The 23581-nt window shown below is 31.3% G+C and overlaps 1 protein-coding gene across 2 annotated transcripts in view; it reads right to left on the bottom strand.

Moving 5' to 3' along the window:
* The window catches only part of LOC118189897 (filamin-A-like), a 341851-nt gene that overhangs the window by 167924 nt on the left and 150346 nt on the right, over positions 1-23581 (bottom strand). For both annotated transcript variants that reach the window (XM_035360600.2, XM_035360601.2), the window contains exons 7-10: positions 19756-19918; positions 18392-18592; positions 17004-17141; positions 6693-6950 (exon numbers count right to left, since the gene is read on the bottom strand). In XM_035360600.2, coding sequence (XP_035216491.1) covers positions 6693-6950; positions 17004-17141; positions 18392-18592; positions 19756-19918 — 760 coding nt within the window. The remainder of the gene's footprint in view (positions 1-6692; positions 6951-17003; positions 17142-18391; positions 18593-19755; positions 19919-23581) is intronic.

Here is a 23581-nt window from a genome sequence, read left to right as displayed (position 1 = left end):
AAATTATTCTTGTATTATATTAACATACAAATAATATTTGGCAAAGGACTTAAGCTCTGCTTTTCTTATGACCCTCTTAATATAACAAGGTAATTAAATAAAAAAAATTATTGAGATATTTTTCACTGGTCACTGATCATACATGAGACATAAATGAATGCTTACCAGTGTTACTGAAACAAATTTTTAAGGTACAAGTTAAATTATGTCTAATACTTTTTTAATTCTTTAAAAATTATTCAAAATTTAAGAAATAAAATTTTTCTCACAAGAAAGTTTTTCTTCTTTTCTTAATGTCATTTCATGTATTAAGTTATTTATAACCATCATGCCTTTTCAAAAATATATGATTTTTTTAATCCCATTGACACCCAAATAGTATTTAAATTTATGCTTATCTCAAAGATCTAAGTGGGAAAATAATAATTGTTAAAACAAATTATCAGCGCTTTTTGCACAAAAATACTTTACACAAGTATTCTTATGCAGAATTATATGATGAAGTACAAATGTCAAATTCAGAAAAACAAATATTGTAAGAATATATTAAATCTAATGCAGATTCTATATCAATTTCTGTTTTCATAAAACTTAAATCCTCTGAAAGGGAACTGAATTAAAGGTACCATAAATCACATTTAAGATGAATGGCATGAATAAAATTTTTAATTTAACATGCATTTCATGTGAAATTGCATGCATTTCCAAATATACATAATAAGACATTCAAGATTTTAAATTAATAGTTATAGATCAAAAGCAAAGTAACAATATCTACCTTGGTTTTTATCTTTAACAGAGACCTTGTAAGAGTAACAAATGAGCCTTTCACTACAATGGAATTCCATTCCTAAACTACTTTTCTTGTGTCATTATTTGAGGAAGGGAATGACTTGTAGAAAAAAATTTACAGTACAAGATTAAAAAAAGAAAAAAAACACCCCACAGTGGTTTTTTTAAGGAAAAAAATTTAAGTACTGAAACTTATTTGGATCATGTCCATTCAGAATTTATTTGATTGTATAAAGCAGCTGAGTTTTATATGTGGTGCTGGGCCACATGCAGGATTTCGTTTTGGTTACAGATGCAAGGCTGGATATTTTGGAGGAGGGAATTGAATTGGATTATTCAATTATTGCAAAGCACATGAAAGCTTCTTCCTAAAGAAAGGGATGCCTTTGTGGAGGACTTTTTAAGGGAAACTTGCTCGTATACACGTTACACTTGGGGAAAACCACGAAAATGCCCATGCAGCCAGCCCGTTCGTGGAATTCGAACCTCGGACTGAACTACCAATGTTCAGCGTCTTTATCTCTTGGCTGCTGGTGGGCTTTGGGGGAGGGGGATATAAAAATAAGATCTTTACAAATTAAATGCACACATACCTGAACCTCTCTCTCCTTGCATACAACCCCACTGCTGAGGTTAATACTCTGTTCTGATATTCTGTTTAATATGCAAGTCACATACTTTTTTTTTTTTTAAATAAAACTTTCATTATTTTTTTTTCTGTGGATGACAAACGTCATTTTCATTCGGAAAAATTGTAGTTACTTCAACATGCTAAACAGATTAACACAATATATAAGTATATCAAACATTATCTAAAAATTTTATTCATTAGAATTTATTGCATATTTGTTAGTAGCTTTTCAATGGCGGTCTCCAAAACATGACATTGTTTGTAACTTTTTGTATTTTCACCTTTAAGTTCAAGAGCTCTTTTAAAAATTTTTAATGCTTGTCAAGACTCTGATGCTGTTGGAACAGGATCAGGATTGTCACCTTCAGACGCACTTTCCTTTTCACCAATTCCTTTGTTTTCTCTGATAACTTCACTGATCTCTGTATCACTCTTTTCATAGCAAGTCTGGATATTTTCCTCCATTCCCAAATATTCAAAGATGGTCTCATTATGCATTTCTTAATTGTCACCCTTGTCTTTCGGCACATCTTGAGAGTTTCTAGAAATTTGCTTTGGATGGAAGCTGGCTTTTTTAAAACAATTTTAAATCATTTGTGAAATTACTTTATCCCACACACTTAAAATAACATGCATGACATCTAAGAGAGAAATTGACTTATGCTGTTTCCTTAAAAGAACAAACCACATAAGTTGTACCAATTTTAATAATAACATTTTAAATTGCATCCTTCCTGTAATGACTCTTGAATGCTTTTATAACACCCTGATCTAATGGCTGAAGAATGCAAATTGTATTAGGAGGAATGAAACTAATTTGATGTTCTTCGATGAGAGATCAGTTAGATGGGCAGCAGTTATCTAACGAGCACTATTTTTCTTGCTGCTAGGTTCTTTATCGATACTTTGTAAAAAAATTGCTAAAAATATTACTTGTTGGTACAAGCATTTTTATTGTTGTAATAAGTCAAATGCTTGACACCTTTCAGACAACTAGGGTTTTTGCTGGCACTGATGAATAATGGAGTCTTTTTAACTGTTCCATCTAGATTACATGTTAATAACACATTAACACGTTGTTTCAGTTTCTGACAACCAGCTGATGACTCACTTTTAAACATTAAAGTGTGCTGAAAGAAGGCTTGATAATAAAGACGAGTCTCATCAGTGTTAAAAATTTGAAGCCATTTGTATTCTTGCAAAAGTCTGGCTAAATTCTTTTGTATCCAATTATTGGCTTCATTAGAGTCTGCATCTTGTTTCTCTCCATAAAATTCTCTGAAAACGAAACTGTTTCTTTATCTTGTGAGCCATCCAATGGTAGAGACAAACTCCTCTTCCAACAATTTGGTGAATTCCGTTGCCTTTTGATACAGGATTTCTTGTGGCATTGTGGTGTTCTTGTTCCTGGCATTTCAAAAACACTCCAAGATGGCAATTTCTATATCAGCAGACTTTCTACTTCGCTTCTGCTTATGTGAGACATTTGCACTTGCCATCAGTTCATACGAAATTGCCTCCCTTCTTTACGGCAACATTCATAATGTAAATTGTGAAATTCAGAGTTGTACAGAAGCTTCACATTGGCAACATTTTGGTAAAGCATCATATTACTTCAACAATTCTTCTTTATCTTTTAAGCTAAGTCCTTGCATCTGGACACTTTGAGATATGACCAAACAACAAAAGCACAATATAGATGAGTGAAATGAATGACTTGTATAAGCAAAAAAAGATAGTGTTTTGTAAAGATTCTCCCTCACATCGTTTTCTTTTATGTTTCCCTCCTTCCCCCAACTAGTCAGAGCCAGTTCTGACAAACCTCTTGTAACTCATGCCCATCCATGTCCAGATTAAAAAACTATAGCATTTGCAACTCCACATATAACAGTGAATTGAAATTGAATAAAATCACTGAATTTGAAACACAAAGTTGGGGATTTTGACAATTCTAGATAAGAAAATTCTAACATTTGCACCTCCACATGCAAAACTGAATCGATTCTGACAAAATCAATTAACTTGAAACACAAACTTGGTGGTTGTGACTTTACAATGTTAAAAGTTATCTGATTTTAAACTTTTTAGATCGGGGATTTCACTCCTGTAAGAACCTTAAAAAGACGGGTTTTCGTTACTTGTGCTTTCCCCCTTTTAAAAAGTCCCTTGCCGTTGCCAACAATGGCACTTTAGATAGTTTGCTTCATCCTGAAAAAGAGACTTTCCTTTATAAAAGGAAGGGAAGTGTAGTGATTATTGTCTAAACTGTTTTCCTTATGAAGGAAAATTTAAAGGTGCAACTGATTCCAAATCAGACTACTCAATGATGCACAGAAGGGAATCAATATATATACATATATAAGGCATCATTCTATTTCTCCATTTTATAACTCATTAAAAAACATGTATGAGATTTTAAGTAATGATTTTAATTTATCCTACCAAATTAAGTGCCTTTATAAAGTGATAAAAATTTAGTTTTTATAGTTTGAAGTTATGTTATAAAATTCCTCCATATCTGTTATTTTATAGATATTATTATTATGATCAGGTCTCCATCTAATTTTTTAATGCATCTGAAATTTTTACAGACTTCACAAACATATTTTCTTAAATCTAAAAATATTCATGGCTTCGACAGCAAAGAAACATCATGCAAATGTCGCAGTAAACACAAATGTTATTTACTGTCATATTCTTTCTAGTGTTAATTTGTTTTGCTGTATATTTTATTTAAATTATCTAAATTCTTAAAAATTTTCTCCATGGAAGGAATAGTTAAAAAGTAAGTTTTTAATTATTTATATAGTGATGATTTTTTAAACTACATGGAAATGGTAAAAATTTTAATTGCAGAAAAATTAAAATTTTAAGTCTAAATAAATATTAAAAACTTGCATGAAAACGTAATGCTTAAGAGCAAAAACTGACAGTTTAAAATATCCAGTGTCTAGTTCAAATATGACACGAACTATGCATTGTTTAGATATTTCATGCTGCAAATATTTTGCAGCAAATAGCTTTCAAATCAGAAGGAAAAATTTGTGCAGTGCATATAGTTTTTGAAAGAATGGGAGGAATTTACAAGACAATTGTAAATGAGGTAACCTTCAAATTCTCAAGCTACAAGAATGAAAAGGGAATTATAAGGAAAACCGGATATGTAACACAAAGACCTTTGAAAGAGAAAAGTAGTTAATATTCCAGGGATATCAAACTTGACAGTTCACCCCACCGTTTCAGCTTGGAAAATGGGGGAAAAAGACATGACCACTAAAGTGGACATCCTTTCAAACAGGAGATATCAAGCCACTATAATGGCCATCCCATCCCCATAAGGTTAATAAGTAGTAACATTGATCTTATTAAGTTGTTATTTTATAAAGATACTGTATTCATTTGAATTTGCTCCTTGATTTTTAATTTTAATAAGCACTTGATGTTATAAAGCAGTGATTTTCATTAAATGGTACCCACTGTAACTTTAAAAAAGTTAATAAATACTGTTTATTACATGCAAACTGGTTATTTTACATATAGTAAAATAAATTTTAGGGAAAATTATATTCATTATAATATTAATTATATATTTTAAAAATTGGCATTTTCACTCTGATACTCTGCTTATGATTAAAACAGAAATAAAATTATATACACTAAACATGTGAATTTTACAGATATATCTAATAAAATATATTATAAGCATGCACAAAAATTATTAGCATCAAAAGAAAAATTTTCAAAATCATGAGATTTAGCTTATTAAAAATACTTAAATTTATTGATGATTTAATATTCAGTATAGAAGTCTCTGGCTTTTCTCAGCATTATTTACCTATTCAATAAGGATTTGTAATTATTTTAATATTTATGTCATGTTTCCATATTTGGATAAAACATTAAGGGATCCAATCAGTTATTCTCTCTCCCTTCCTGCCACCAACCACAAATTTTCTATAGCCTGAGTACTCCCTGAGTGAAGCAGTACTTTTTATGTTTAGTTAAAAATTAGAAACATTTTTCATTTTATGAAACGGTAATATTATACAAGATTCCTTTTTTTCCCTAAAATATAGCAATTTTGTGTTTGGGACAAAAATCACGTTTCTAAAATGCTAATATCTTGTTTTTATTTCAGACTTCTTTTTGTAACATGTAACTTTGGAAGATTTTCAACATTCATCACACTCCAGATCATTTCTGTTACAGGATGCTTCACAGCCCACTAAATACTATCTTAATGGCATCTTTTAGTTACCTACAAACCTATTGTGCTTTTTTATTAAAAGAGAAAATCAGCACTTTATAAAAACATACCTAAAGAAAATTGACCACAATTTTTCTGATTTTTTTTTTATCAAGGAAACATATAAGCACACTGAAAAATAAGATTACAAACAAAACTACAGTCATCAGTATAAAAGTTATTGTTAGTTATTGAAAGTTATTTTACATACTTTATTCTATTTTGCAATATCCTAATCCTTAACCTTTCCAACCTAAATATATCCCATTTTAGCCATATCAGGTTAACTTTGGCCATTATTCTGGGTCTAAAAACTATTAAACAATATTCTTTTCACCATCTCAGTTGATATTTTCAAAATCATAGAGGATAAGGGATTTTTTTATAGCGTTAATGATGCTTTTGTATTTAAAAACTTTTTTTTTCCATCAACTGTTGTCATGGGCTTCGTGTCAGTTTGATTTTTCTGTTGCACTTTCTTTTGTAAGTTGTTGAAGTAATTCCAATTCTTGAACGCGATGATTAGATTCACATAGTTTTGATTAACCCTGAATTTTGTAATAGTTCCTCTAATTATAAGTACTGTGATGACTATGAAATAGAAAAAGTATACAAAAAAATCTCATAACTTTTAAAATTAACTTTTTTAACAAATATTTGAACCACAAGAAAAGTAGAATTAAAAATAACGGGAAGAAGAATATTCTGCTAAAGAAACTAAATGATGTCTCAATTGTTAAAAAACATAACTATCCATTTTCTCCATAATAAAATTAAGAAATAACAAAAACATTTTAAAATAACTGTCAATATTTATTTAGAATTATAGTAATAATACTATTTATAAAATATCAATCTGCTTTACCAAAACCTAACTCTTTTTTATTTGAATAGTAATCTGTCTGTATCTGTACATAAAATGAATAAAAAAAATTACATTCATATTTATGAAGAAATTTTGCTGACAGCTGAAATATCAACTCTCAGTTTGGTTTGCACAGTAAAATATACCATAATACATACCAAGGGTTCCAGTTTCTCCATTTGTTTCAGCAGTAAAACGAGCAGGATATCCAACAACTCCACCATATAATCCTGGCCCATAAACTCTGATTCGAGATTCTTTGTATGGTCCAACATTAACTTCATATGGGCTTTTGAATATTTCCTGTCCTCCATATGATATAGTAACTATATAACGGCCTTCTTTATTAGGATAATATGCACATTCATAAGTATGTTCATTTACTTTACGAATGTCAAGCTTTTCTTGCACACCACCTAAAAGTTAATAGATTTTGTGACATTAAAAATTTAAATCATTTAAATTTTAGTCATACTATTAAAAATTTAACCATACCATTAAAAAATTCTGAAATAATAATAAGATGAGTTGAAAAATAATTCTTAAAAAACATGAAATAAGCTTCAAAAGATAAATATGTCAATTACGAGGGCCATCCAGGAAGTAGATTACGTTTCCGTCTGTGTCCGCTAGGGGCGGGGCTAGCGCGGCCATCTTGGGGTCAGAGCGTTGCGCAGCTCAGTCTGCATCTAGCCGTGCTAGTGAGAGGTTCGTGCTGTGCTCCGTTCAGATACTGTGACGGTTTGAAATGTCTGCGTTAATTGAAAATCCCGCGAGGTGCGCTCAGTAATAAGGTTTCTGACTGCAAAAAACTGTAAACCGATAGAAATCTATCGGCAGCTTCGTGAAGTGTATGGGGACAACATTATCACTGAAGGTGGAGTGCGTCAGTGGGTCATAAAATTTCAAAATGGCCGAACCAATGTTCACGACGAAGATCGAAGTGGGAGACCCAGCATAGTGACCGCCGAACTTCTCGAAAAAGTCGATGCTAAAGTCCGTGAAAATCGAAATTTCACAATAACGGAACTTTCTTTGAGTTTTCCACAAATTTCGCGAAGTTTGTTGCACGAAATCATCAGCGAAAAGCTTGGTTACCACAAGTTTTGTGCAAGATGGAAGGCAAGAAGAGGTAACGAAGTGGTTGAAGGCGCAGGCGGCCGAATTTTTCGAAGAAGGAATTTCCAAGCTCGTACATCGCTACGATAAATGCCTTAATTTGTATGGTGACTATGTAGAAAAGTAGTATTTGAGTGTGGCTTTCATCTGTATATAATAAAATTTGTTTCCTATACTTTGTTTATTTTTTTATTCCAAAACGTAATCTACTTTCTGGATAGCCCTCGTATATAAAAATACAATGTATATATCCTCACAGCACTGAATTATAAAGCAATCTTTAAAATGTTATAGCACATCTATTAATGCCAAAGTATCCAAGGACTATTTATCTGGGGAAGGCATTTGAAAAGGGAGATGCAAACAGATGTTTTAAACTCATAAAATAACTAGTCACGGCTTTTCAAACTCAATGAAAACAATCAACGTTCCAAAATTTTAGTAATTTAGCTTCTAGTAAGCTGGGATATTGAAAGTACGAAGAAATAAACAGAGGGATACAGGGGCATAAGAGGTCAGCACAGATATGACAGACCAAAGAACTCAAAAAAAAGGATGAATGTGAATTAAAAGTGCAAAATTTTGACATATAACAAGTTATACATCTTCTTGCAAAAATGAAAGTTAAGTATTTAATTAAATGACTCGAATAAGATTTACATTAAACTGATAAATTTACATTTTAGTTTTGAAGAATAATAAATTGTAATACTCAATAACTTTAAATACTGGAAAATAAAGCTGTATAATGGCAATTTCATTACATGCTTGAGAATTAAATTTAAGAAAAAAGCACTTTAATATACAAACAAGGCATTAAATTATCTAAATAGAATACAATATTTGAAATTACCTGCATTATGTATTGAAATAATTTAAATACTAAAAATATGCATTTAGAAAAATCAATTATCACACTCAGAAAGTTAAATTAAAGGTAAATGACAATTCTTTAATCCACAATTCATTCTCCATTGAGATAAGTGAAGATCAGTTTCATAAGAAGTTAAATTAATTGCAATATTTTGGCAAGAGAATTCACTGTAAAATGCAGCAAATATAATTTAATGCGAGTTTGCTAATATAAACCAGTCAATCTTAAAACTACATTTGAAAAATAGTTTATAAAGATTTACTTGCAGAAAAAATATTAATTAAACTAAATTATTTGCTTCATTTTTACAAATGTAACGGTATTATAATGATATTTTTTATTCAGATAGGTACAAAAAAAAAAAAACTCCTGACTCACATACATTATATATAGCATATACTGAAAGACTTACTTTCATGTTACTCTGATTTTAGCAAAATGAAACTTTTACAGTATTTCCTAATTACTTTACAGTCAAAAATATACATATTTTAATTTTCTATTTAAATTAGAATTAAATATTTGAGCAATTAGTCACTCAAAAATTGATCTAAATGCAAATATAGAGGTTTTCTACACCAAATAATTACTATTTTAAAAAAAAATATTTATATTTCATATTAATTCCAATTACTTTTTTTGCCATTTTTTCAACATATTTTTCTATAGCATTTCCAAATTAATACACTGGTGTGCAAAACTTAAGCAACAGGTGTTCTTTTTGCCATAACTCCACAATAAATCATCTAAGAGACATGAAATTCAGAAATGAGAAGCAGCATTTTGTATTTAACCCTCTCAGCGTTACGACCGGAAAATTCCGTACGGAAGGTTGCCTTCCACATTCATTATACATGAAAATTTCTGCTAGTTTTTAATGTATCCAATTTCAGTTTGGATGTATATTGGAAGAAAAGGAATCAAGGTACAAAATGAAAGTCATTTTTTAATTAAAATCAAGAAAATATCACTTATTCGTGACATTTTGAGGAACTTTGAAATTTCAGGGCTAAACCAATAACACTCAGAGGGTTAAACGATGATGAAAGCATAGTTGAGCAAAAATGAATGCAATGCATACAGTACGGAATGAAGCAAAATAAGGCTTTATTGAACTCATAGTATCGTTACACATGATTGTCTGTATAAGAGGAAAAGCAACAAGCAGATATTCCTTAATATGGGATATGCCCTCCCCTCACTGCAATGGTTGCTTCGCACCATCTCCGCATACTCAGAACCAGCTGGTGCAACATTTCTTGCCATAGGAGCACCCATTCCTCAATCAGCATCTGTTTGAGTTGTTGGGTGTTCTCCGGAGGATGTAAGTGTGCTGCAATGCGTCTCCCCAAAGCATCCCACACATGTTCGATGGGATTTAAATCTGGGGAGTACACTGGCCAATCCATTCGAGTGATAACTTCACTTTCCAGTAGCTCCTCAGCAACAAGAGTCTGATGTGGCTGTGCATTGTCATCCATAAAAATTAAGTCTGGGCCAGTGGCACCTCGGGACAGACGCACATGGGGAAGGATCACTTCCTGACAATAGCGATCTTCAGTTACAGAACCCCTGATGAAAACGTGGAGCTCAGTCTGCCCGTTCAGCATAATGCCTCCCCAGACGAGAACTTCAGGAGTCTCTTTCCATGATATTACTGGGATGAAACCATGTCCCGACCTCTCTCCAAATCAAATGATGTTGAAAATCGCTTATACCACTAAAACGATTCTCATTCGTAAAGATGACACATTTCCATTGATGAGATGTCCAGTTTTTGTACTCTTTGCACCACTCTAAACAGTGGCACTGATGGCCAACTTTCAAAGGGATGCAGCATTCAGGACGGCGAGCGAATAGGCCACCTTTGTGAGGGTGTCTAAATACAGTAAACCACGACATTTGTTACCCCGTTGCTGTACACAGTTGCTGAACTATGGTGCTTGATGACTGATTTCAGGCTCTTTTCGCCTGCAAAACAATATATCGGTCATTCACTACAGTTATTTTCCTGGGCCAGCCACCACTGAACTTTCTAATGATTGTACCTATGGTTTTGTTGATTCCGAACTCTTCAGCTATACTGGTCACAATATGCCCCTCCTCCAGCTTTCTGATCATTCTTCCACATGCGAAGTCATTCAGGTGATTTCTTTTAGCCATATTTCATGAAAAATTCATTTGCACTTGCAGCAAATGTCTTTAAGCAAATGTCCTTCCTTTCATTGTACTCTTGAAATGAGCACGCCGACCGGACACGTTTTGCGTACGCTGCCTGTGAAGTTTTCTTCCCAATATTTGTATATGCATCATCTTTCTACTGAATTGCATGTTCATTGTACTAATCGCAAGAACCCCTTTTCTGCAATTTCATGGCTATCTGATTAAAATTTACATTGTTGCTTAAGTTTTGCACACTAGTGTACACATACAATACAGTCATAAGTCGTTAATCCGGGCTCGTCGGGACTTCGATTCCGGATTATCGATTTTTCCGGATTATAGATCATCAGTTTAAATCTCGTAAGATGGCATGCAGAAATTCTAAAATTAAAAATAAGAAACAGTAATTTATGAAATAAAGAACAATTATGATCTAAAGGGTATCAAAATTTGCAAAAAAAAAAAAAAGCTTAATATTTATTTGTTTACTTTAAACATTTCTTTCAATGTAAGTTGTTTAAGTTTCTTCGTTTTATGTGATAATACTTTCTCTTTAATTCTATAAACAGACATAATTTCTTGTTCAGTTACAAAGTTCCGCTGTTCAAGTCCCGTTAATTGCTGTGCCGAGAATACCGACTAACTTGTCAATCGAAATTTTTTCGTTTTCACTAACCTCTCTGTAACATTCTTCATGTCTTTATCCATTTTTTGCAGCAATTCCACTTTTTGTTTGATGGACATCAAAAACATACTTTCGTTTTGTACGATCCTTTGGGAGCTCCAGAATCGGAAATTCTATTTGACATAATCGAAAGTTCAAGTTTACTTTTATAAAATTACTCTTACAGTCTGCAAAAAATAATAAGCCGCATCCAATTCAAAGATTAAGGAGCAACGCAATCATCAACATTAACTAAAATAGATAATTAGATAATTTTAGCTTATACCGTCCGTTATACATTAAACGCGCACGCGAAAACGTATTCTGCGCTTGCGCACACGCCTATGCGCAGTCGTAAAGGTCTTACGTGTACGCATAAACGCCTAGGTGCATGTGTCAACGCGGCACATGCGCAGAAAGTTTTTAGCTTTGAGGTCCAGATTATGGGTGTTCGAATTAATGACTTTTGACTGTAGTAAGATTTATATCAGTTAATAACTTTATTATCATAAAATGATATTACTTTTCTCACAGCTCTATTATATAATAATTAAGTACTTCTCTTTTAAGATTATCTTCCCTTTCTTAGATCTTAAGATAACAAGCATAAAACTTCTCTCATCACTGTTTATTCCCATATTTATCATATATTTCAAGGTTCTATGGTTAATAGCATTTTTCAGAGAATTTTCATCACTTTAGGATCAATAGCAATGCATCCTAAATGGGATTTGCCAGCATTTTTCTGATACTGCTTGTACCCAGTCTTGTTTAGTCTTGTTTTAATATATTGTCTGTACATTTTATACTAAAAACAAATGAAAGAAAAGCATGACAATGTAATTTAGACAAAATTTAACTTTTGACTGATGTTAGTTTTATACAGAAAATATACATTTTGATGAGGACTGATATAGGATATTTATTCTCTTTCTCTCTCTCTCTCCAAGGAGCAAACATATTCTGCAAAGCTTTTTTGCTCCTTTAAAAGAAGAGGCATTCTTATCAGTCTGTTTTACAATGCATGGTTTTTCTACCAGACAAATATTTATCTGAGGTTCAATTTTGACCAATTTAAAATTTATTGGTAAATCCATGGACAAATACAAAATGTTTTGCGAATATTATGCATTGTAGGTAATATGGAAACACCAATTAATCATGATAAATGCTGACTTAAGGCTCATAATACATGTCGTTCATAAACATACATTTTTGTAGCTTTAAAAAAATTACCAAAACGTTTTGTACAACTGAATATTTACTCATAAAACAACAGCAGATTACATTTTAATTTAGAGTAAGAAATTTAACTGGTGTTTTATCAGAATTTAAAGTATTTTAATAAGGTATTGCCATTGGTCTAAATATAAAGAATTAAGGAATGCTTGTAATCAAATGATGGTAATTATTGATTTGCATTATTAATTTATCTTATTGTAAATCTAAAAGTTTGTAAAAAATACTGAAATAGAAGTATTGTATATTAGATTATTAATACTATATTTAAATAGGAAAAATGATGTTACAAACCAAGCTCCCTTTACCCTTCAAGAAAAGCCTTACATTATAGACTTTATTCAGCTGTTTTGAAAATCTTGCTTATACAATAAAATCTGGGCACTTGATTTTCTGTTCTGTTTAACCACTTATTTTTTAAAGCAGTCTGAACTTCATAAATAAATTATTTTAATACCATCTACTTTGAAACTTAATTGTTTTATCTTAACAGAATTATTACTCCCATCAGACGAAATTTTTGACTTGTCTACTATTCCATTTTAACCTTAAAAACATACCGACAACAGGATACTGGGATATATACTGGAATCATGTACTCAGCATGAACAAACTGAGAAAGCAGAAGTAATGCTTGAACTTAATGAGACAGAAAAAGAGGCTATACAGAGTAAGCAAATATAAAGATACAAAGAATAAAATGCAAAATACAAGATGCTATATATGTCTCAGTAGGAATAAAGCCTTGGCAAGAAAAAAGTACTAAACTATAAGTATATGTATACAAATCCAAAAATAAGAAAGAAAGAAATCATGAAAAAGAATGCAAAGTTAAGCATGAAACAGCAATTACAGAGAAGTTGGGTAACGTATGAGCAGAGTCTAAAATCCTCCTTGAAAATGGTCACAAATGCATTTGAAATGGTCACATACCATTTTGAAATTATAATCTTTTATTAATCCTCTGACTAGCATAGGGTTTTTCTATGAAAGCCCAAATTTCTCAAAACTGCCATGAGAAAAGAGGAATTTTCTTGATTTTAATGTCAAAATATGACTGGTAAATTATATTTGGATTTATATACTTTCAGTATATTGCCTTAATTTCTTGGACATATTTCAAGATGTATGTATATACAAAGTAAAAGCTTGACTACTCAGAGAGCTCATGAGATCAACTCAGATACATGAAAATTGCAGCTAGTTGAGCATACAAAAAACAAAATTCACACTAGGAAACCGAAATTGGTGAGAAACATTTCTGTTCTAAAATTATAAAACAATCCTTTCATTTGTTATCAACTTGAATATCAAACCCACATTTAAAATTAAGAGTCTGAAAAATGCATTTCAGTTTTATAAAAAACTTACGTATTTCAAAGACCTAGTCCAGGGGTCAGCAACCTGCGGCTCGCGAGCCACATGCGTGGATGTGAAGCTGCAGCTCTTTAATTCCATACGCAAATATTAGATGAGTCTTGTGACATAAAAGACACAGTTGCCCTTTTTGTCAGGTATACGTCTTCTCAAGATCTAAAAGAACTTTTAGGATTGCTACCACTCTCGGGACAAAATAGAGGGGAAGATATAGCGAATGCCGTGCAAAAATGCCTTGAAGGCAATAAGATTGATTTAAATAAAATCATTTCAATAGCAACTGATGGAGCCAGAAGCAAGACAGAAAAAAATAAAGGGGTAGCAACGATTCTTCAGAGCAAAATAAACCAAGAAATTCTTATGTTTCACTGCATAATACACCAAGAAGCGCTTTGTGCCCAAACATTTCCGGCCGAAATAATTGAGGTCATGAATTTGGTAATCAAGATTGTTAACAGCATCTTGTCAAAAGCACTGTACCATCATCAGTTTAAAGAATTCTTAAACGAAATGGAGACTCAGTATTCCAATCTCCTTCTTCACAATAAAGTGCGACAGCTTTCCAAAGGAAAGGTGTTGAAACGTTCTGCTTTGTGCTTGAATGAAATAAATACATTCCTAAATGAAAAAGGGCATTAATCACCCTGAATTAGAGAATGACAAATGGTTGCAAAAATTTTACTTTATGGTGGATGTCACAGCGAAATTAAATGAACTGAATCTAAGACTGCACGGAAAAGGAAACCTAGCCTATATTTTGGAAGAAGAATGAATTGGTTTGTTTTAAAGAAAAAATAATTCTTTTTGCAGAAGATATTCAGAGTGGTAAATTACTTCATTTTCAATTTCTAAATCAATATCGCGATAAAACCAGTGCCACTGTTGACATGAATTACTTCAGCATAGTTATAAAAAAAATTAAACATGAATTTGCTGACAGATTTGAGCAATTCAAAACCAACAAAACCACTCGAGCATTCATAGTAAACCCTCTCAACACAAACAGTAACGAAATCCACATTGAACTATTTGGAATTGATACTAGATCTCTAGACATGCAATTGATCGGTTTAAAAAGTAAAGCTTTGTGGAGTGAAAATTTACAGAGTTCAAAAGCAAGTTGAAAGAGTTGGAGGTCCAGAAATGAATGTACGTAACACAACAAAAGTGGACAGCTTTAAAAGAAATGCCACGAGTTGAAGCACTTATATTCGACGCATGGAATAGTCTTCCAGATTGCTACAGTGAGGTGAAGAAGTTGGCATTTGGAGTGCTGACTATCTTCGGATCAACATATTTGTGCGAGCAAGCGTTCTCTTGCATGAATATAATTAAAAGTACAGTAAGAAGCCAACTAAGAAATAAAAATTTTAGAGTCGTGTTTGAAACTTAAAACAACAAGTTATGAGCCAAAATTATCAAAACTTTTTTAAATTATGCAAAGCCAACGCTCCCATTGAATTTGTTTGCTCAGATGTATGTTTTTTTTTTTTATTTTATTTTTAAGTACAAGTTACATTGTTTAGTAAAGTTTAAATTTTCTACTTGAATAACCATGCAAAGCCATCGCTCTCATTGAATTTGTTTGCTCAATTGTTTGCTATTGAAGCACAAGTTAGTGTTGTAAGAAAATGTTTGTTTTAATTTTTTACTTAAATAATAATTAATTTATCTAATAATGCCATATACAATTTAATTTGTCGTGAAAAACACTATTTACATATGAATATATAGATATTTTTTCTTATGAATAAATAGATATTTTTTTCTTATGAATAAATATATTTTTTTTTTATCTAAAAACTTTATTTATACGAGTACTATTTATTGTTGGCAAGAAAACATTTGGTGGCACTTTGAAATTTTGTAAATTTTAATTTTTGAATCTTCTGACTCAAAAGGTTGTCGACCCCTGACCTAGTGCAATTATGAAAGTATGCCGAACACAGAAGTTGGCAGAGATGTTGCCGATCATTCCGGCAGAAGCTTAAATGAACATATCATTCTATAGTTAATTAGATACAAATTACAGATATAGCATGTAGAAAAAACTTAAATTGCTTATCGTATTTTTTGCATTACATTTTTACTGTTTATCTGTTTTCAAACTCTCACAACATGGCTTATTTTGATATCCGAATCCTGTAACCTCGAAAATATTCCATTTCATCCAATCCCAAATAGTATTAATCATTTTTTCAAAATGTGAGGAAGGAATATAATTAAAATTTTTCTTTATAAAAATTAAACCGGCTTTTTGAAGATTACTAAACTTACTAAAATGAATTTCTTATGATTGCATTGTGATATCATACTTATGCATTATTAGCGCTAAATCACACTGTTTCACAACAATGCATATGTGCTAATAGCATTACTAACTATCATGGCATAACAAATCTCTAATTTACTCATTTACTAAACATTTTAGGGAGTTAAATTTTTTTTCTAAAACTCTAAAATATTCCAATTACTTGAACTTTCAGTTAGTTGAATGCCAGATAGCCAGGAATTTTCCTTAAAAATGTCCCCAAAATGTCAACGGTTTAATGATGGTAACTGTTATAATTAATCTATCATATCAATTTGCAAAGACTAGAAACAGAAAAATTACTGAAAACAATTCAAGAGTAATTTAATAATTTAAAAAGTACTATGTATTGAACAATTACAAAAATAAAACACATTTCTAAAACTGTTTTTCCATAAAAAGTAATTTTGCTGGTAATTTCTCAATATGTATTATATTTAGAACTACTTTAGTCTAATAAAATCAAGATGCTTTGGTGCTTACGAAAAACATTTTTGATAATCTGGGTTAGGTTAGAGAGTGATCTGCTTAGAGAAGAATATTATAATTATTTGTATTAGTTTCTTTGTTACTAGAAATATTGGTTACTTTTAAATCTGATCATCTATGGAAAGTGACTGCCATGAAAGGGTTCATTATATTTACATTTTATTAGTTCAAAATTAAACATGATTTTCAAAGTTTTAACAATCTTTTAGTGCACAGCATTTTAATTTTCTCACCTGGCCCAATAACTTTAACATCCAATACTCCATTTCCAGCATTTTCAGTGAATATCTTGAAGTCTGCGATATCTTTAACACGAATGCCATTTTTCTGCAATCCTCTACCAACTGCTTTAACTTTACGAGCATCACAAACTGTAAAAGTTTTTTTAAAGTTGAATAATTTAAAATTTATCTGCATAATTAAGAAAATAGATCAAATATTTTAAATTGATAATAACTTCATGATGTTCAGATCATAATTTCAAAAATTTCAAAATATTAATTTCATACATTAGCATTAAAACTTACATATAAAAAAGAAACAGAGAAATAAACTGCCTTACCTAAGAAGTGATCATATCTGTATGAACTGGGATAATAATTTTATTGGAGGAGGGAAAGGTAAAATTTGTAGAATAGAATGGAATAAATTGTGAAAATTCAAAATTTTTAAAGCTAAATGGTTAATTATCAGTATATGTATATGTTGCAGAATAAATAAAGTAACATACTCACATCAAGAGTTACTTAAAGAAGCTACACAAAGGAAGGATACATAAAATATTTGATGTTTTGAGAAATAAGATAACTTCCATAAAATAATAACTATAGTTACCAGAAAAATTGTATAGCTTTATAATTATTTATACAAAAATTACAAAGGAAATAGTCATAGATTTTTCTCTTTAGCTTCTTTCTGGTGATGTATAATAAGGTGTTTATAATTTTTAGAAACAAACACCCGAACCATACACTGTATATTAATGTCCAATACATTTCTTCTTTCAGTGAATTCTCATAAATAAGAGTAGTCAGAATTATTCAAATGATATTAATGCAGAAATTGTAGATAAATGATATCTTTAAAATGTTAAGAACAAATTTTTAAGTACTTAAAAAGAAACTGCACCAAAAAAGTAACATTTGCATTATATACTATCTCAAGTCTAAAAGCATTTTTCTCAATAGAAAATAAACAAACATTATATAACAGTTATCCATAAGAATACTTTCCATCTTTATAAAAAGGCAAAGTAGATTAAATAGAAAAAAATATGTGCATAAATAGTTATCTAATGTTTAATGTGAAACTAATTCAATGTTCACAAATTATTTAATAATGATTTTATGTAGCAATTTATTCAAATATATGCTTAAATAGTTATGAAAAACCCAAGAAATGGAACTAGCCATATTCAATGATTTTATCTAATTGTCACATTGATTTTTAGGATTAGGAAATTAAAAATGTTCCCTGTTCAGAAATTTTTTAAAATATGCTTTTTAATAAAATTAGACATGAAATAGCAAAAATATAGTCATACTAAGAATTACTTCATTTAATATAAAAAACAACAGTTTTTAAATTAATTTATAATTCCACTTTAATACACAAAACTAACCTGGTGTAACTTTAACACCAAATGGACTTTTTGGTATCTGTTGGCCAGCAAAGAATACATTTACAGAATGCATTCCTGTGGTTTGAGCCACATATTCACATCTATAAACATTATCTTCAGTCTTGCGAATTCTACAAGGAACAGTATTTCTGTTTCCTTTGGGATCAAGTATTATTACTTCAACTTGGCCACGTCCAGCATCTGAGGAACAAAATGATAAAAATTTAGTAAATAGAAACATGTCTTTGAAAAACGTTACACATATTTTTAGGTCATCCATAAAGTAAACTTAAAAGTACAAATTTTCCATTAAATATTAATATGCAGTTTACATAACTTAAATAAAATTTTAAAATTTGAATTATAATTTATTAAATTTAAAATTTAATATTAAAACCGAAAACTACATCATATTGCCTCTACTTATGTACTAATTTGCATTAATGTAATTTTTACTAGCTATAAATTTTAAATTAGCCTGTTTTCATGAGCAGTTACTCTTAAGGTAAGAAACAAATTAGTCCATTTAAATATATTTTTGTGCAAAATTTAATTATTCATATTATTAATTTACCCAAAAGAAATGAATACTTAAAATATGTATTATATTAATATATTATTTAAAATATTAATATTTAAATATATTGTTACTTTTTTGTATTTAGTTTGCTATCTTTAGTAGAACTGTTATTAAATTGTTTCATTTCTCAGTGCAATGCTGAGCACGACAAGTTTTAAGAAAAAGCTATGCCAAAAAAGTAAAAATACAGGAGCACTTGCATTTAACAATTAAAAAATACCTCATAATCGTACTCTTGCTATTCAGAAAAATCTAGAAAATACCTGAAATGTTCTCGTGCCTGATTAAAAAGCTTATAAAAGCCAGATCAAAACATCTCAATTCAGTTGCTTGCTTAGTGATGTGATTGATTGTAGTGAATTTGGGCTGAGATCGGATTAGCTTTCTCTGTATTTTTGAATAGAGTTCTATTTAACGTTTTAGTAGTTTAAAATATTACTACTGTGAGATATTGTGATGTATGAATATCTTGCATTCAATCCATTATGAATCCATATGAACACAACAATATTTTACAATACAAAAGTCAGGCAATAAAACAGTGAAAAAATTTTATAAATTCCAACATTTCTATTGACAGCAGCATATTAATTTCTGAAAAAAGTTGAATACACAACAGAATGAGGACAGTATATCTTAAATTAGGAATTACTCTTAATAAAAATTAGCACATTTTGTGACTATTTTTAAAATGTGTAATAAATGTATTATACTCATTACAAAAATTTGATTTTTAATGCCATATCAGACAGAAAAAGTTACACGAGCCAGTGAAGGAAAGCACCTTTGGTAAATATATCAAAATATGTTGGTTTTCCAACCATAACACCAGTTGGTTCTAAACCTGGACCAGAAGCTGTAACTTTGGCTGGATCTCCAGCATGTCCTTCAACCATCACATTGAAAGGACTCTTTGGTACTTCTTTGCCAGCAAACAGAACTTTAACCTAGAGAGAAAATAAAAGTCTCAATTTACATAGTATATCATTTACATTCCTCTCTTTTAATCAGTTAAATAGCTACGTTTATGCATCAGTACAAAATCACAAAAGTCACAATAGGATCGCCACAAATTATATGGGTGTTGAAGGACATCAAATTTCCATTAGTTGCAAAAAAATGTATGGTAATACATTTTTGGAATTGGAATGGAGGTTTGTGTAATTTATATGTCCTGTGATAAAATCATGCATGGTTGATACAACTGCAGTACTTGTTTTGTTCAGTGAGCATTAAACACTGAATGCTACCAACATACAGTCATGCAACCAAAATCCATTCGTCAATTGTGACTGTGAAAGAGAAGTGGATATTTTGTGAAAATCATATGCATTTGTCACACTGCTTGTGAAGATGATGCCCCAAGAAAGGACTTCAAAGGCACCTTTGTACCTTAAAGATTTTCACAGCATAGTGATCCAATAGTGTCATTTACTGCAACCCTGATTAGTATAATGGTATGTGATGCTGGCTGGCATATCATTGAGCCTATGTTTAAATCCTTTGATGGATGTTTGTAACAGTATATTGTCAGTGTGGTATGGGAGCACTTAAAATACTGGCAAACTGAAAGTGATTTGGTGGCAAGAAAAGAGTGTGGGGTGACTCAAGGTGAGAGACTCTGATATTGTTGGAATAAAAGTTTCCACAATATATAAATAATTTCTTCAAATTAAAAATGAGAAGTAAATATAGAAAACTAAATGAATGTACGAGGGCCATCCAGGAAGTAGATTACGTTTCCGTCTGTGTCCGCTAGGGGCGGGGCTAGCGCGGCCATCTTCGGGTCAGAGCGTTGCGCAGCTCAGTCTGCATCTAGCCGTGCTAGTGAGAGTTTCGTGCTGTGCTCCGTTCAGATACTGTGACGGTTTGAAATGTCTGCGTTAATTGAAAATCCCGCGAGGTGCGCTCAGTAATAAGGTTTCTGACTGCAAAAAACTGTAAACCAATAGAAATCTATCGGCAGCTTCGTGAAGTGTATGGGGACAACATTATCACTGAAGGTGGAGTGCGTCAGTGGGTCATAAGATTTCAAAATGGCCGAACCAATGTTCACGACGAAGATCGAAGTGGGAGACCCAGCATAGTGACCGCCGAACTTCTCGAAAAAGTCGATGCGAAAGTCCGTGAAAATCGAAATTTCACAATAACGGAACTTTCTTTGAGTTTTCCACAAATTTCGCGAAGTTTGTTGCACGAAATCATCAGCGAAAAGCTTGGTTACCACAAGTTTTGTGCAAGATGGAAGGCAAGAAGAGGTAACGAAGTGGTTGAAGGCGCAGGCGGCCGAATTTTTCGACGAAGGAATTTCCAAGCTCGTACATCGCTACGATAAATGCCTTAATTTGTATGGTGACTATGTAGAAAAGTAGTATTTGAGTGTGGCTTTCATCTGTATATAATAAAATTTGTTTCCTATACTTTGTTTATTTTTTTATTCCAAAACGTAATCTACTTTCTGGATAGCCCTCGTAGTAAGCATTATATTTGAGAATGTCCAATCACACTGGCATTTAGAAGAGTTTTCCAATAAAATCTCAAATAATAAACTATTAGTTACAATTCTCAAATATCATACTTATATATGTATATTAATGAAGTTGATTATAAAGGAAAATAATGTTATTTTATTAAAATAACATTATTTTCCTTTAATAGTTAAAGAACATTATTTCCAAGTTTGGTGGACTGAAATGTCGCCACGCCTCTTTTATCACCATGCTAAGTATTGTATTTGAATAAAAGTAACTGATCACTACATTAGCTGTAACCGTATCTCACAGTAGATCATATGCCTTCCAGTAATTTTGAGAAGCAAAAAGTACTAGAAATATCTTGGTGGCAGGTAAAAACTACTTAAGACCGGAGAGAGCATCAGTTCTCAGTTGTTAGATCACTGCGACTTCGAAGTATTAAAAGGTTCACCTTTTAGGTGTGCTTTGCTTGCGTTGTGTTTAATGTTCTTGGTAGTTTGAATTGTAACTACCGATTGTACTCCATGATACTGCGAACACCTGCATGAGTATTTCTGTGGGAAGTTCCAGAACTCTGAAGTGTTTCTTTTCATAAAAAAATTTTATCAACCTATCACTAGATCTGTGTGCATTCAATCTATTATGAACCTATATAGATACAATAATATATACAAGCACAGAGTTTGTGAATTTCAGACAAAGCTTTTGGCAGCCCTAGGTGACATGCTGTTATGTTAATGCATTTCTCCTACTTGACTTGAAACTGATCGGCTTTAGCTTCAATGAGACACATTTACTTCACAGAATATTTAAGCTCTGAGCCAAAGGTTCCTTAAAAGTGTGCTTCTTTGTATTGCATATTTTAATCATTTGTTCTACATTTCCCGCAAGTAGCAGATGTCGAGTTCCTGTTATCATATTAGTTTGTATAATGATCAAGGTGATGTCTTAGTAAGTTTTTTTAAACCATCATTTGAATATGTATTTTACTGAAGCTGGAAGATGAGATGGAATGAAAAGTCTTTCTTTATGGTACTAAGAGTTGGCATTTGACACAGTATTGAAACTGTACAGTATGGCATAAATGACTTTACACTGACAACTTATGCTTTATACAAGGATTTACTTTACAATGAACTTAATATGATTAGAAAACTATATTATTATTTTTCTAAATATTAATACTTTATAGAAGAGATGACCAACTTGCTTTTTATTGAAATATTTTATCCAATCCCCCAAAAAAATTATTTGGTCACATATAAAATTTACAAAACTTAATGCACTCAAATCCTCTGGACTAACTGATGACAAGGAGTTAATATAAAAATATTAATTTTTATCAATAATAAAGCCAAGTTTATGCTGCTACAATTTGGTGGTCATCTTGATTAATATAGAATATTACTTGGCACCCACATAGACTCAGCACTGTTTCTACAGATAGTGCAATACATGCATTTCCACAGTACGGTAAGTTTTGAAAGATGGCAAAATTGGCCTCATATGTATAATTAACATAATTAATTGGCAAGAGGCAAATGATATGCATTTCCTACAGTTGACACTGGATGAACCAAATATTTCTTTGTAATAAGTCTTCTAGTAATACTAGCATGTGCCTTGAACTTGATTCAAATATATATCCATAAATATATCTAATGCATTGATATAATTTATGCCTATTTCAGTGAGTAACATCTTGCCATGATGTTTGTTTGTGTTTGATCATCAACTCAAATTCCATTTAGTTTTATGTGTGTAGCAGGATATTCTATCGAATTTCGAAACTTGCTGGTAAGCATTTCTTCTCCTTATTCGAGGCATAACACAATATTCTAAGCACACTCCAATCTTACAAAGCACTTTGCGAATGAAAAATCCACTACACAACTTTTCTTTTATGCAGTGCTTCAGATGTCGTTTGTCCCTCATGGCTCGAAATACTAATCATTTTTATATCCCAACTTCTTCCTTTCGTGTGAATTTGACGTTCATCAGATCATTCCTTCCTGATGTTGCAATTTTAATGGCCAGCAGTGTACATCTTAAATTAATAGTAAGATTCCCCCCCCCACAAAAGCTAAAATGCATTACATTATTCTATAATTAAGATGCATCTTATGTTTGATGGAT

The sequence above is a fragment of the Stegodyphus dumicola genome, chromosome 10, assembly GCF_044657685.1.
Source record: "Stegodyphus dumicola isolate Sdum_Otavi_A_Nest chromosome 10, ASM4465768v1".
Classification (NCBI taxonomy): domain Eukaryota; kingdom Metazoa; phylum Arthropoda; class Arachnida; order Araneae; family Eresidae; genus Stegodyphus; species Stegodyphus dumicola.
The sequence above is the reverse complement of the archived record's forward strand: the minus strand, read 5'-3'. Positions and strand labels throughout refer to the sequence as shown.